This window comes from Callithrix jacchus, chromosome 3, assembly GCF_049354715.1.
Source record: "Callithrix jacchus isolate 240 chromosome 3, calJac240_pri, whole genome shotgun sequence".
Classification (NCBI taxonomy): Eukaryota; Metazoa; Chordata; class Mammalia; order Primates; family Cebidae; genus Callithrix; species Callithrix jacchus.
The window spans coordinates 78132833-78147468 of record NC_133504.1 but is presented as its reverse complement, the minus strand read 5'-3'; the positions used below and the strand labels follow the sequence as shown (position 1 = coordinate 78147468).

General features: G+C 35.9%; 1 protein-coding gene and 1 non-coding gene across 9 annotated transcripts in view; one reads left to right on the top strand and one right to left on the bottom strand.

The window, feature by feature from the left end:
* Positions 1 to 14636, bottom strand: part of PDE5A (phosphodiesterase 5A) — a 130787-nt gene that overhangs the window by 68849 nt on the left and 47302 nt on the right. For all 8 annotated transcript variants that reach the window (XM_017970274.4, XM_035293043.3, XM_003732444.6 and 5 more), the window contains exons 4-5: positions 3559 to 3630; positions 1982 to 2071 (exon numbers count right to left, since the gene is read on the bottom strand). In XM_017970274.4, the coding sequence (XP_017825763.1) occupies positions 1982 to 2071; positions 3559 to 3630 (162 nt within the window). The remainder of the gene's footprint in view (positions 1 to 1981; positions 2072 to 3558; positions 3631 to 14636) is intronic.
* Positions 6171 to 6297, top strand: LOC118152613 (small nucleolar RNA SNORA11). The gene has a single exon (XR_004741353.1). It is a non-coding gene; the product is annotated as a small nucleolar RNA SNORA11 (small nucleolar RNA).

Sequence of the window (14636 nt, the reverse complement as noted above, 5' to 3'; positions counted from 1 at the left end):
TTGTTAATGTTCCAAACTTTTTAGATTAATAATAGTCAACATTATCAATATTTTTACAGAGCACAGCAAATATTACCCAAAGTAAACAAAATTTTTAAAAATTTCTTTTGATTTCTCTTCCTTTCAAACCTCATAGATATTACTAAAAACTCCATGGAGGTGACACTATCCTAGCTGAGGTCTGAAAGATGAGTAGGAATCATTCAGGTGAAACAGAGAAGAGAAGAAATATTTCAGGCAAAAAGCAACAGAATTGAGAGAAAGTAGCACACTGAAAATTTTGATCAGGTTTGACAAAAGAATAGACTAAAAAGAGAAGAACTGGGAGATGAGAATGCAGCATTAAGCAGAAAAAGAACCTGAACAGCACTGTACGTCTTTTGAAGCACTTTAGACTGTGATGCACTGCAGGAAGGAAGTGCTATAATCACATCTGTTTGTAAAAATGAGGATTGGATGAAAGGATGGCAAGAACAGAGCAGGGAGAACACTGCAGTTAAAGTCAATGGAAGGTCCCATATCTTATTACCACCAATCCTAAAAAGAGAAAATCGAGGGTAAAGAAGATGAATTATCAAATAAATAATGAAAAAAGAATCATACAGAAGTGAACAGTTTGCTTAAGCCTCCAAAGAGATGAACCAACATACAGGTACCAGCATGATGAATGAAAAAAGAGTAATATTGTGAAATTAAGTTACAAAAGCAAATATAAATAATCTGAAAAGCTTATAGACACTTAGACAAAAATAGATATATATATATAATAGAAAATACAAAGTATGTATTACATATTGTTATATATTAATATACATTATAGATAATAAATATAAAATATCTACAAAAGAGCCATGAATGAGGACAACATAAATGCTAGTTAGAAGACAAAGCACTACCTCTAAATTCTGAGAAACTGATTTTTCAATGTAGAATTTTATACCCAGCCAAAGTGGCAGGATGGTACAATACATATTTTCATACATGCAAGGACTCTGAAAGTTTACTTCATCAATATCCTTTCTTAAATAGTTAATTGAGAATGTGCTGCAACAAAATAAGGAAATGAGAAAGAAGTAGGGATCCCAAAAATAGTGAAATCTTTCTAAGAAAGCAGTGAAGAGAAGTTCTATGATGACACTAGTATAACAGGCATAGGTCTGAATAGTTTAGCTTGGAAGAAGAAAAGTTGGAGAATCTCAGTTTGAACATCTCCAAGCAGAAGCAGAAGGAAAACTCAACAGGATGCCTAATATAATGGAGTTTAGGGGGAAAAAAAATCAAACAAGAACATGAGGCTATACTACAGCAAACAGTTCAAGGGAAAAAAAAATCAGAAACATCAGGAAAAATGCAAAGTTCTATAACAAAGGTAATATGAACAATATTTACATAATCATAATAGTTATAAATAGTTTGTTTAAAATTGCAACTTTAGATTTAATCTAGACAAAGCCTAGGAAAAGTTCATCATGGTTGTAGAACAATATATATTACCAATGTGGGCAATTATAAAAGAAAAAGTCCAAATGAGAAAAGCAGGGCCAAGGAGTAGTAGTTGGGAAAGAGAGATAAAGAGAACAGGGATGCTAAGATATCCATCTCACAAAATATGAAATCAAGAGTAATATCTATAATTGACAGAGCAAGAACTAAAACCATTACTTAACATCACAAGTGCAACTCATACAGTGACTAAAAACAGTGATATAACAATACTGGTAGGATAAGGGTAATGGCAAGTAAGGTGTGGTGTAAGTCAATTAAATCCTCATCTCTCAAGTTAATGAACATTGTCTAACAAGATAAACAACTGAGCATGGAAAATAGGAAATAGAAATGACTACTAGGAAAAATGGCTAAAGTATTGAGAAACTGAATCAGTACTATCTAAATTTTTAATCATCTGTATACATTATTTGGATAAAAATGTAACAATTTTTAAGAAGTATTTTTATACTCTTTCTTTAGTAATCAGACTGACCTGATTTCTCTTGTTCTCCAGCAGTGAAGTCTCATAGAGCTGAGCATTATGAAGAACAATACCACAAAATGCCAAATAAGCAGCAAAGTCCTAAAAAACAGATAAGAGAAATAAAAACTGTATATAAAACAGTTTAGTTATATTGCTTGAAATACAAAAGACATCCCCAAATATTTACAGTTAGAAAGCCAAAAGAGTAGATGTTTGTTCTACATAAAATTAGGATGATATAAACCAAGTCTTAGCTAAGGGTGTTGGAGCAGTCTCCTAAGGTCATACATTAGGTATAAATCAATTAAGAGAAAAAGGAGAGGAACTAAGATAAAGACCTCTTTTTACATCTGAAGTTACAATTCAATTCTATGCAAAATTTGGTTTCACCTATCCATGATATTAAGTCTTCTATATATACTGAAACTATTATATAAGTAGCTTGTAATTCATTAATGCAGCAAACAACAGCTTATGTACCTTGTTATACTATACTAGGGTAATGTGTTTACAATTATATTAATTATTGATTGAAATAAATCTTTAGATAGCATACTTTATTCACAATGTGATACAGCCTTAAAAATTGCAAATCAATTCAGGAGGGAGTTATATTAATGGATTATATATATATTAATGGAATATAAAGCCAATCCAAGAACCATGTTTTCACACCAACTATTCTCAAGTGCCATGAACAGAATAGAAGCCTAGATGTCTGTTACTACTCTGATTTTAAAAAGTATTTACTATGTTCTGAAGCAATTAAAACAAGAGAACCAACACAGGTGCCAACCTAGCCTATAGCACCAAGACAAAAATTACTGTCTTGTTCGAATGTCTTCCAAATTCAAAAGCTCCTACTAATTTTCAGGGAAACAAAATAAACAGCAAGGGGCTTGTAACAGAAGTAATTCAATAGGCTATGATATACACCTAATTACATATTCAATAGGAGAAATAATGAAACCTACTCACAGAATGAGGTTATCAACAAGTTTAAGGGCTTTTGTCCTTAAACAGAAAGTGTGCCAATGTGGTGTGTGGAAGGTATTCCTTGAACGAGGAGAGTAATAAAATAATGCTGGCTGTTGTTCTTTCTGGAGCTACATTTACATCATACAGCCTGAATGCACACCTTGGCGCCCCACCGTCTGTGTGCAAGGCTTATAAAACACTCAGAAATTTGCTACACCCGGAGGCAATTCCAATTTTTAGCCAACCAGTAGGGCTGAACTTGGAGCAGTGTTTTTATGGGTTTTTACTCAAGGTTGGATCTCTATAGCAGCGATGAAAGGTAAATGAGATAGTTAAAATACCATAAGTCACCCTCTGTGTAGCCCCAACATACCCAGTGGAGGCTTGGCAGCACAGCAAGGACAGAATTTGGGGGTTTCTGCTGACTGCATAACACAAGTACTCAGATGTGAAATCATCGCTGTATTTAGCCTAAGATACACTTTTGAACATTTTGGATCATTTTTAACTATGTTTTTTGTGACCAACAATTTGAGCAACAGCTAATCCCAACTATAAAGAGAAAGCATCTTCCTAAATTGGCTCATGCCTGACCCAAGTTTTGGTACCTTTTCATCTTTTTCAGTAAATGTCCCACCATTTCCCGATTTCTTGTTGATGGCCTGGGCTACACCAACAACCTGGTATAAGGAAAGAAAAATGACAAATTTTTTATTGACTGAAATTACTGGTAAAAAAATCCCCAAAATGTGTTTATTGAAGATATTTCACATGTGCTTTAAAATAACACTAGACTACAAAACAAAAGCAAAACCTCTCATGAACATTTGAACAAGCTCCACATCATTTACCATATTCTTTCTTCCTAATAAGAATTTGAATGTTTTTAATTTCTTAGTGCCCAAACTATGTTTGATCCTGTGATTTCACCCTGCATTTTGAATGAAATTATTTTAGCAATCATATGTTAAAGTATATATTTTCCATGGTTTTAAAATATAAACAACAAACTTTGATTATAGTTCAAACAAAGTATATAAAAAATAACATTGTCATATGGGTTTTAAATATAATATTTCAAAAGAGCTAAATGTTATTTTACTAAAAATGAAACAGGACCTAGTGGCCAATCATGGAAGGAATGAAGGAGGATCATTTAGGGCAAAAATAATTCTTAATGTAGGAATGTAGTCCAACTTCTTTTGAAATTTCTGTGCTTGAAAATTATTTTACCTTCAACAGACTTATTTTTGGGAAAGAGGGTACTGAAAAATCAGAACAGGAATTAATAGCTTGAGGCTTATTTCAAATAGATCAGAAGGCTTTTGAAAGTTACTTACTTTTTAGTTCCACCTTCATTTTAAGTGATTTACATTAGTCTTATAAAGACCTTCAACTTACTCTTCCCTCCTCTTTATTACTTATAAATTCTACTCTTTCCTTTCTTCTGCTATTTAATATCAGTGGAATAAGCTATTATCCTTTAACTGGCCATACTTCAGAAATATGCATCCTCAGTTTTATGAGGGTGGTTCACTTTGTTTTCTCAGCTCATTATAGTGTCTTAGCTTTAAGAAAAATATAAAAAATTCTCCTCTAGGATAGCAGAACAAGGAAGGGGAAATATGTTCTTGTCTTATGTAGTTTTCTAGTCTTCTTAACATTTCTCTCTTTTTTTTTTTTGCCCATATGGTAAAGCGTTTTTGTTTTTGTTTTTTTTTTAAGCAGAATTATGCAACTATCCTATACCTTTTTATTTCCCTTAGGGCAACTCTCTCTTATTTTTACATACTCTTTAGCTCTTGAAAATAGCGGCAGATTTCTAGATGTTAAAACCACAGTGGCTAAATTTCTAGTAAAATTTGTCTAAGGTCAAAAATATCTGGATTGTAGTTAGGAATATTCACTGGAACTATAACTAATAAGAGCCACTTGAAGGTCACTGGGGTCTAACATAGAGTAGTATACTTCAGTTATTTTTAAATGCTCAGATGTTCATTCATCCACTCAACAAAGACTGTAGTGCCTATTATGTACCAAAACGTAATAAACTGGGGAAGTGATTACTCTGAAGGAGCTCAGAATCAAGAATGAGTGATACATAAACAGAGACCTATAGCATAGTAGGATGGTGGGATCAGTTTCATAAAACAGTGGCCATGGATTTCTAGGAGCACTGTCAGGGCACTTAATGTGAGTAAAAGAGAAGGCTTCTCTGAAATTATATTTAAATTTTTCTTTTTCTCTAATAAAGGAAAGACATAAACTTTAAATATGTGTTTTAAGAAGATGAGCTTCAAACAGATATAGAAAGTATTATGCAAAGTTTCTGATAAATATGCAGTTTAAAAAGTATATATTGATATGCTATCTATACCTGGAACCGTATGAAGCAATGTACTCAGCGAGAAAACAAAGAGAAAACTCTCTCACTCAAAAACATAAAGAAACAAAAAACCAGCTGCTTATTAAATGATCCCTAAGCAAACTATATTAACATTTTAGTCTATCATCATATCAACATAAATTTACAGAGATGATGATTCCTTTCAGTCCTTTTTTCTTCTCTTTGAGACAGGGTCTTGCTCTGTTGCCCAGGTTGGAGTGCAGTGGCACAATCACAGCTCACTGCAGCCTTGATCTTCCAGGCTGGGGCTGTTCTCCCACCTCAGCTTCCAAGTAGCTGGGAGTACAGGTATATACCACCATGCCTGGTTAAATTTTTAAACATTTTTGGTAGAGACGAGGTCTCATGATGCCCAGGCTGGTCCCAAACTCCTGCACTCAAGCAATCCTTCCACTATGGCCTCCCAAAGTGCTGGGATTACAAACATACAGTAAGATAGAAGAAATAAATTCAATGTTTTACAGCATAGTAGGGTGACTTTACTTAACAAAATTGTATTGTATTATGCGTAACAGACACCAGAAATACCCCAACTTGATTACTATGCATTATATATACATAACAAAGTTTCATATATGCCCTGTAAATTTCTACTAACAAATAAATAAAAATAGAAAAACAAACCAAGCAAGTTCTGTCAAAAGATTATTAGACCAGGAAAATATAGTTGGTCCTTTGTATTCAACTGTGATAGAAAATATTTGACAAAAAAAATTTTTTTAAACCCACAGCAATAAAAATAACTTAAAATAAACACAGTAGGTCAATTATGTACAGAGCCTTCACATCATATTAGGAAGTATAAGTAATCTAGGGGTGTGCTTGGGGTAGGGGCCTGAAAAATGGCTCCTCTCTTTACAACACATGGAACAGGCATCTGGGGTCACCGTGACAAGGTGTACAAAATTTGTGGCTCCCTAAGAACAAATGTCCCACATGTGTAACCAAAAAAAAATAATAATAATCCAGAGATGATTTACTGTGTATCAAAACCTGAGAGGATATCACAAGTTTTATGCAAATACTATGCCATTTTATATAAGGGACTTGGACATTCACAGATTTTCGTATGAAGGGATGAAGTGGGTCCCGAAATCAATCCCTTTTTGTATACTGAGGGACAACTGTGTATCTAATATGTATATGTGCCTCCATCCTCAGATAGATGACATTTTAAAAATGACACTGATAAAAACAGATAAAAATAGAAGAAAAGGCATAGTGCTTGTCCAGGATCGTATACAGAAAAAAAAGGACAAAGAATAGTTTAATTATCTGAATTTAAGGATCCTGAGCAAAATTAGCACCCTCTGCCCTCTTATGTTCATATAACATCGGTCCTTCCTTCTGCTGTCATCCATTGCTTCTTTAAACAAATTAGATCATTGTCTTTAAATCACGAAACTGCTAACTATGGGGATTTGAAATGTCTGTTTCAACGACAGCTTTAACTGTAAGTATATGACAGACTTCACACATGAGAGGCAGCATCCCTAACAACATTAGCTTCCTCATCAGAATGTCCACTCACTTTTGCCTACCTGCTGGCTAACTGTACTCTCTGATATAGGTACTCCATGCTATTTTTGTAAAATCGCAAAAAAAGCCTTTCTGTTTTCTATTTTACTGGCACTATGCACAACATAAATGGATGTTATGTCCTCACAGGGTAGAGTGTTCTTTTAGGAATGCAAAGGCCAAGACTTGATTCTCACTGGGTGAGCAGTGTGGAATGTGACAGCTGGTTGTTTCAGGGCAACTGATCATTGCCACAGTGAGCAGTTTCTTCTCAATAAGCAGCTGCCCCAGACATTTACTGAGGCCATATATCAATCCCAATACATTTCCCCCATCCCCAGTTCAGGGGATGCTCAGAATGGAAACTAAAAGCAAAGGAGGAAAGGACAGACTACAAATCTATCCCTCTCTCTCAGTCTCAGAATATCTCCATTGCAATGACAGGACTCTAGACAGCTTAATCTCAGCCAAATACAAACTTCACTAGGAAAACTAGTACTTAAGGATATACAGAGGTGTTTGGGGAGAACTTTCCCTAGTGCTCTTTTCAAACTTTTCTTGACTTATTTATTCATTCTGCCATACTTTATTCAACAACTACTAAGTGCCTTTATGTACCAATAGTGAACAAAACAGATGAAAATCCTTGTCCTCATGGAGCTGACATTCCAATCAGTGTTAGGCTTAGGAATCCCACCCCCAGAGACGCCCCCACCCACCTGCTTTACAGATGAACAAACTGAGAGTGAGAGTTGACACAACCTATCCAGGCTTTCTGACCTCTCTTCTGAATCCTAAGGAATCATCAAGTTATGGCAATATTCCATGTGGTAGGCAAAATGATGGCCCCAAAGATGTCCTCGTCCTAATCTCTGGAACCTATGACTATGTGACCCTTAAATGACAAAAGGGGTTTTTCACATGCAATAAAATTGAAGATCTAGAGATGGGGAGATTATCCTGAATCATTTGGGTGGACCCAATATAATCGCAAGGATCCTTGTAAGGAAGAGTGGTAGGCAGGAGAGGCATAGTTAAGAAAACATTTGATGATGCTATGCTGCAGGTTTTGAAGATGGAGGAAGGGGCCATTAGCAAAGGGCTATAGGCAGCCTGTGGAAGCTAGAAAGGGCAAGAGAACAGGTCCATCTCTAGAGACTCCACATAGAGACACAGCCCTGTAGATGCCCTGATTTTAGCCCACTGAGAACTAATTTATATTCTGAAAACTTCAAATTACACATGTGTGCTATTTTAAGTCACTAAATTTCTGGTAGTGATTTTTTTTTTTACAGCAGCATTAAGAAACCATTACACTCCATTCAATTATGAGTCTTATATTCTTGCATTCTTTTTCTTCCTCACCCCATATTATCTCTTCTGTTTTACTATGTAAATCCTCACTGTCTTTGAAGAACTTGACGTCTCATTCCTAATCATCTTCTTGCCTTCACTCCATCTTTGACACTTTAGCCAAATTTATCTTCTGTGGGCACTGTTTTGCATACACAGATCACCTCATTTCTCAAAATTGTAACGGTTTCACCCACCTACAGAATAAAGTTAAAGACTCTATCTAACATTCCACACCCTCAACTAGATCACTTACATGGGTCTTTGAATTAGAATACTGAAATGTGCTTTGTTCATGTCATTCCTTGAAATATCACCTTCCATATTCTCTACTGAGGCGGAATCTCCAAAAACCTTTCCTTTTAAACCCTCTGATACTCTATGTGGCAGTTTTATATGCTGTACACCAGACAGGGTATTCCTCTTTAACCTTTTAACCTTATTTTCTCTACTCACATCCTAACCCTGCAATTAGATTGTCATCTAAGGACATGATTTATATCTTATGCCTTATGCTATTATCAACACTTTGCATTGTTTTACACATACTCGATGGTTGAATAATATTTGTTGCTGATGATGATGGGAAAAATTATAGAAAGAATAAAATGTTTTGGGGCGATGTATTAACTAAACAATACACATTCAAATAACAGTATCTTCCCATTTTTGGCTCTAACCTTTGCTCAATATTAAGAAATCCATCCATATCTGAGAACTTTGTGTGGCAGTAAAAACTTTATGTTCTTAATAAGCCATTAATTATGGAGTTGAAATGTATAGCCTAAGACGATATTGGAGGAGAGAAGAAAGAAAAGCTTGAGATTATTTAATTTTTAATTTAAAAAGTATCAAAAATCATGAAGAATGAAATAGTAAACATCCACGCCTTTGTCATCTAAAACAGTGGTAGTGTAAGACTTGTTAAAACACAGTTTCATGGGTCTACCCCCCAAATTTCAGATTTTGTAGATCTAGACTGGGGCCTTTATTTCTAAAAGTTCTCAGGTGATTACAAATGCTGCTAGTCCAGGGACAAAAGACAGGTTTAGAACTACTGATACAGAATTACTAAATGTTAATATGATGATGTTTCCTTTATTGTTACTATTTAATTAAGATAAAATTAAATTGGGCTTCCTCTTTTCAGTTTCATTCTTCTCCCTCCTGTTCCTCCTACCCATAGTCAACCTTCTTCATTATACTCTTAAAAATGTATAAATCTATACACAAAACATAGTCCTTTTATCTTTCAAAATGTTTCTGAAATGAAATAATAGAGTGTGAATCATTTTGCAACTTGTAATTGTATTCAATGTTGTTTTTTAAGATCAATTCATATAGATCTGATTCATTCATTTTATATACAATACTGCATTCCACATCAAACTGTATTTATTTGATCCCCAAGGAATGAATGTTCGGGTTGTTTGCAACTTTTGCGCTACTAGAATCTTTAAGAAACATATTTGTATATTCTTCTTGTGCACATGTGCAGCAACTTCTCTGGTTAAATCTTCAAAGAGATTACTACTTTTACTAGTAAGGCATGAGAGTCTCCATTAAACTCACATCCTTACCAGCACCTGGTATTATCAGACTTTTTCAATGTTTGTCAATCAGATGGGTATAAAACCATGTATCACTGTTGCTTTATTTTGTAATTTGTATTTTCCTGATTACTAGAGAGAACGACCATCTTTTCATCGTTATTGGCTAACCGGATATCCTCTTCTGTGTTACCTATGTGTACATTTGCCAATTTTGACCTTTTTAGTTATGGTTTTGGGGTGAGCATCTATTAATAAATTTTATAATCAAAGTGAGATATTTATTTAAGTGACTGGTAAGACTGACTTATCCTTCTGTATATACAGGCACTTTTATACCTACTATTTATCTCAAGAGAATGGTCAGAGATCTTCCATAGTTGGGGGACAAGACAAGGATAAATAGAGGAGAATGATGCTTTTAGTTTATTCTCACAGTCTTCAAGGCTATGAATGGGCAGCCAAATAAGTTAGAGAGAAGCTTCTAAGGAAGGGCAAGATACGAAAAAGAGTGCCCTGAAGATAACTGGCATCAGAAATAACATGATCAATGCCAGTGTTTCTAATATAGTTAAGAAATCTCTTCCTAGCTAAAATCAGAAACATTCAAATGCCAAAAATCTTGCCATTAAATGAAGGAAAAGGGAGGACTTGCCATGTAACAGGCACTTTGTAACTGTTCATTCATTTAATCCTTGGCATAACCCTTTAATTATCATTCCTACTTTATCACAGAGCAATCTGATATTCAGAAAACTTACATTGTTGGTCCATGAATATGCAGACCCAGACACTCTCCAGACTTGATCCCAAAGCCTGCAATTCTTTCTACTACTCGTCACAGGAAAAAGTGAAATCAGCCCTAGTATAAAATACAGGCTCTTTTTTTTTTTTTTTTTTTTTTTTTTGACATGGAGTCTTGCTCTGTGCCCAAGCTGGAGTGTAATGGCATGATCTTGGCTCAATGCAACCTCCGCCTCCCTGATTCAAGCAATTCTCCTGCCTCAGCCTCCTGAGTACCTAGGATTACACGCACATGCCACCATGCCCAACTAATTTTTGAATTTTTTGTAGAGATAGGGTTTCACCATATTGGTGAGGCTGATATTGAACTCCTGACCTCGTGATCCATCTGCCTCAGCCTCCCAAACAGCTCACACCTTTTGGGATTAGAGGTGTGAGCCACCGTGCTCAGCCAAAATATAATCTCTTATGGACTATTCTTTTATACTCAAGGAATCATGGAGACAAAGGGTCCTCCAGTACACACCAAGGGTTAATCTTTGGATCTCATAGGTATGCTTATCTTCTTAATGCATATTTTCATCAAAAGGAATGGAACAATTTCAAAATTATAACTCTAAGAAACAAAGACAATCCAAAGTGGCTGCTAAAGTTGTTTTCTTAGACTTAGATTATAAGTCTCATAACAAGTTTTCACAGCCAAGAACCACTTATGCAACATTAAAAAAAAAATCCTGTGTTTCAAGGAAAAGTGGATAATAATGCAGTCTCAAAAATAAGGAGATTCATCAAGAAAAAGCAAAACTAATTTACAGTGATAGATACCAGAACAGTGTTGCCCATGAGTAGTGAGGACTGATTAGGGAATTAGTTATACAGATATATGTACATTTTTAAAAATTCATCAAATTATACATTAAGATCTGTGTGTTTCACTGTATGTAAATTTTAAAGTATTTTAAAAGCAAATGGATATGTAATTGCCAAAGGTGGAGGCAATTACAAATTGTGAAAGTGAAGGGCCATGTGCCAAGTTCCCAGCTGTCTGGGTAATGTTGAAACAGGCTGAAGTCCTGATCACTTGTTATGTGCTGTTAGGCAGGATGGTTGCTCCCCAGATGGGGCCAGGGCAAATCCAGCCTCTGGGGGTCAGTAGCTTTCCTGCCCCAGGAACATCCTGTGGGAACAGAGTCAACCTGAGACTGGGGCATGAGGAAATGCTCGGCATAATTCTTGATCCTAGTGTTTATTCTCATCCCTTTGAACAATTAAAAAAAAATTCCTCCTGCTGCCAAATACTAAACTCTCTGCCACACTAGCTTTTAAGTAATGAGGTAAAGCTCTTAAACCTAGAACTAAAGGGATCTTTTGCCTTCTGATTAGATCTTTCTGTCCCTTGAGATACAGAGATTCTATCCAGAGACAGAACAGAGCCTAGCTGTTGTGAGCAAAGTCTCCATATATGCCGTTTAAAATCTGCCAGAGACACAAAGGTTACATAGCAGAAAAGAGCCTGCTGTCTTTCCCATGGCAGGGTACGTTCAGTGTTTACTGTTGTTTAACTTTCCATTCCTCCATTTGTCTGGCTTTCCAACATTCTCAGAAGGAGGAAATCGACATTTTCTGACCCCCACAAGGTGAGAGCTCTGCAGTAGGCACTGTCACATTCCTTGTCTCACTAGGAATTCAAAACCACCCTGTGTGTTTGAACTTTATGCTGCAACTTTACAGACCAGTCACCTAAAGCATGGAAAGAAGAAACTTGCTCAAGGATTCACTGCTCCTAAGCCAGCACAAGACCAGCTCATTTTTGCTACAAAGTCAAAGCTCTTTCTTTCACCCTCTGCCTCTCTGCTTAAGTGAGAGTAAGCCCAAAATGTCAATAAAAAGTTTTGTATATCAACATAGGTTATACAAATTGTACTTCATATCAGAATAATTCCACCACTGTTTATGTTCACCTTTACACAATACATTGCCAAAAATGACTTCAGACCCCTGGATCTAAGGGTGGTATCCTGCATGATGCCCGATGTTGGCCTCCAAAGCATAGGCTTACCCCTGGACAATGTTGTTGGATTTGGACTCTGTTAAATCAGGATCAAGTTTGTTCCAGCATTGCCTGTACTTATGATGAGTCCATGTCTCTATAGCCTTATAAAATGCCTTGTCAATAAAGCTTCCTGATAATTATAGTGTGGAGTAGTGTGCTCATACTGGGTACCTAATACAAACAGGAAAGAAGTAACACAGCAAAATGGAAAAAAGCAAGTTTCATGCATGAAAACACAAAATAGGCCAAATAGAATTTTAAAATTAAAGTTGTATCAAAGGTGTTGAGAGAATGCCTAGTTTACTAGAGCTGAACTAAGTGTTCAGATCACTGCTATTGCCTCTACCGGTCTAGCTAACCACATATAGAGCCATTGAAAGCTAGATATCCATATCATTTATCATCAGATATTCAAGAAAAGAGTATGTGTGTATGTGTGTATAAATGTACATACATAATTTCTTTACATTCTAAGCCCTTCATATGGAGAACATAGTTTATTATGTTCTCATAGCCAAAACATAATTTATCTCTAAGTATGTTCCTTCAAATGGAAGATGTGCCTAAGAAGTTAATCATGTATGAGCACAGGTGCATACATCTGTCTCACCAGCAAAACTCCTAGTTGTAGGTATCACCAGCAAAAAGAGATATGACCCCTTCTCCATAGCTGTGCCAGTTAATATTCAATGAAGTAACTGTAGGCATGCCTCAGATATGGTGGGTTTGGTTTCAGGCAATGGCAATAAAGTGAGTTACACAGATATTTGGTTTTCCAGAGGATATAAAAGTTAGTTTTAGACTATATGTAATTTATTAAGTGTGCAATAGTGCTTTTCTATAAAACAATGTATATACCATAAGTAAAAAATACTTTATTGCTGAAAAATGGTAACGATCACCTTAGTCTTCAGTGAGCCATAAACTTTCTGGTGGTGAAGGGTCTTACTTTGATGTTGATGGCTGTTGAATGACCAAGGCGGTGGTGGCTGGAGGATGGGATTGTTGTGGAAATTTCTTAGCGTGAGACAACCATGAAGTTTGCCACCATGGATTGACTTTTCTTTCCATGATAGATTTCTCTGTAGCATGTGATGCCATCTGGTAGCATTTTACCCACAGTAGAACTTCTTTCAAAATTGGAGTCACTCTTCTCAAGCCATGCCACTGCTTTATCAATTAAGTTTATGTAATGTTCTAAATCCCTTGCTGTCATTTTAACAATATTCACAGCATCTACAGCAGGAGTATAGTCCATCTCAAGAAACCACTTTCTTTGCTCATCTGTGAGAAGCAACACTTCATCTGTCCAAGTTTTATCATGAGATTGCAGCAATTCAGTTCCATCTTCTGGCTCTACTTCTAATTCTAATTCTCTTGGTATTTCCACAACATCTGTGGTTACTTCCTACACTGAAGTTTCAAACCCTTCAAAGTCATCCATGAGGGCTGGAATCACCTTCTTCTAGGTTCCTGTTAATTTTGATAATTTAACCTCCTCCCATGAATCACAAATGTTCTTAACGGCATATAGAATATTGAGTCTTTCCAGAACGTTTTCAACTTACTCTTCCCAGAGTCACCAGAGGAATCCCTATCTATGTCAGCTATCAGCCTTCAAAATGAATTGCTTAAATAATAAGACTTGAAAGCAGAAATTAGTCCTTGCTCCATGGGCTACGGAATGGGTGTTGTATCAGCAGGCATGAAAACGAAATTGTTTTCCTTGTGCATCTCCATCAGAGCCCATGAGTGACTAGGTGTACTGTCACTGAACCATAATATTTTGAAAGAAATCATTTTCTCTGAGCACTAGGTCTCAATAGTAGGCTTAGAATATTCAGTAAACTGTAAACAAAGGTGCTGTCAACTACGCTTTGTTGTTACATTTACAGAGCACAGGCTGAGTTGAATTAGCATAATTCTTAAGGGCCCTGGGATTTTTAGAATGGTAAGTGAGCACTGGTTAACAACAGAATCAGCCTGTCCTTTGATGCTTTGAAGCCAGACATTGACTTCTCCTCTCTACCTATGAATGTCTGAAATGGCATCTTCTTCTAA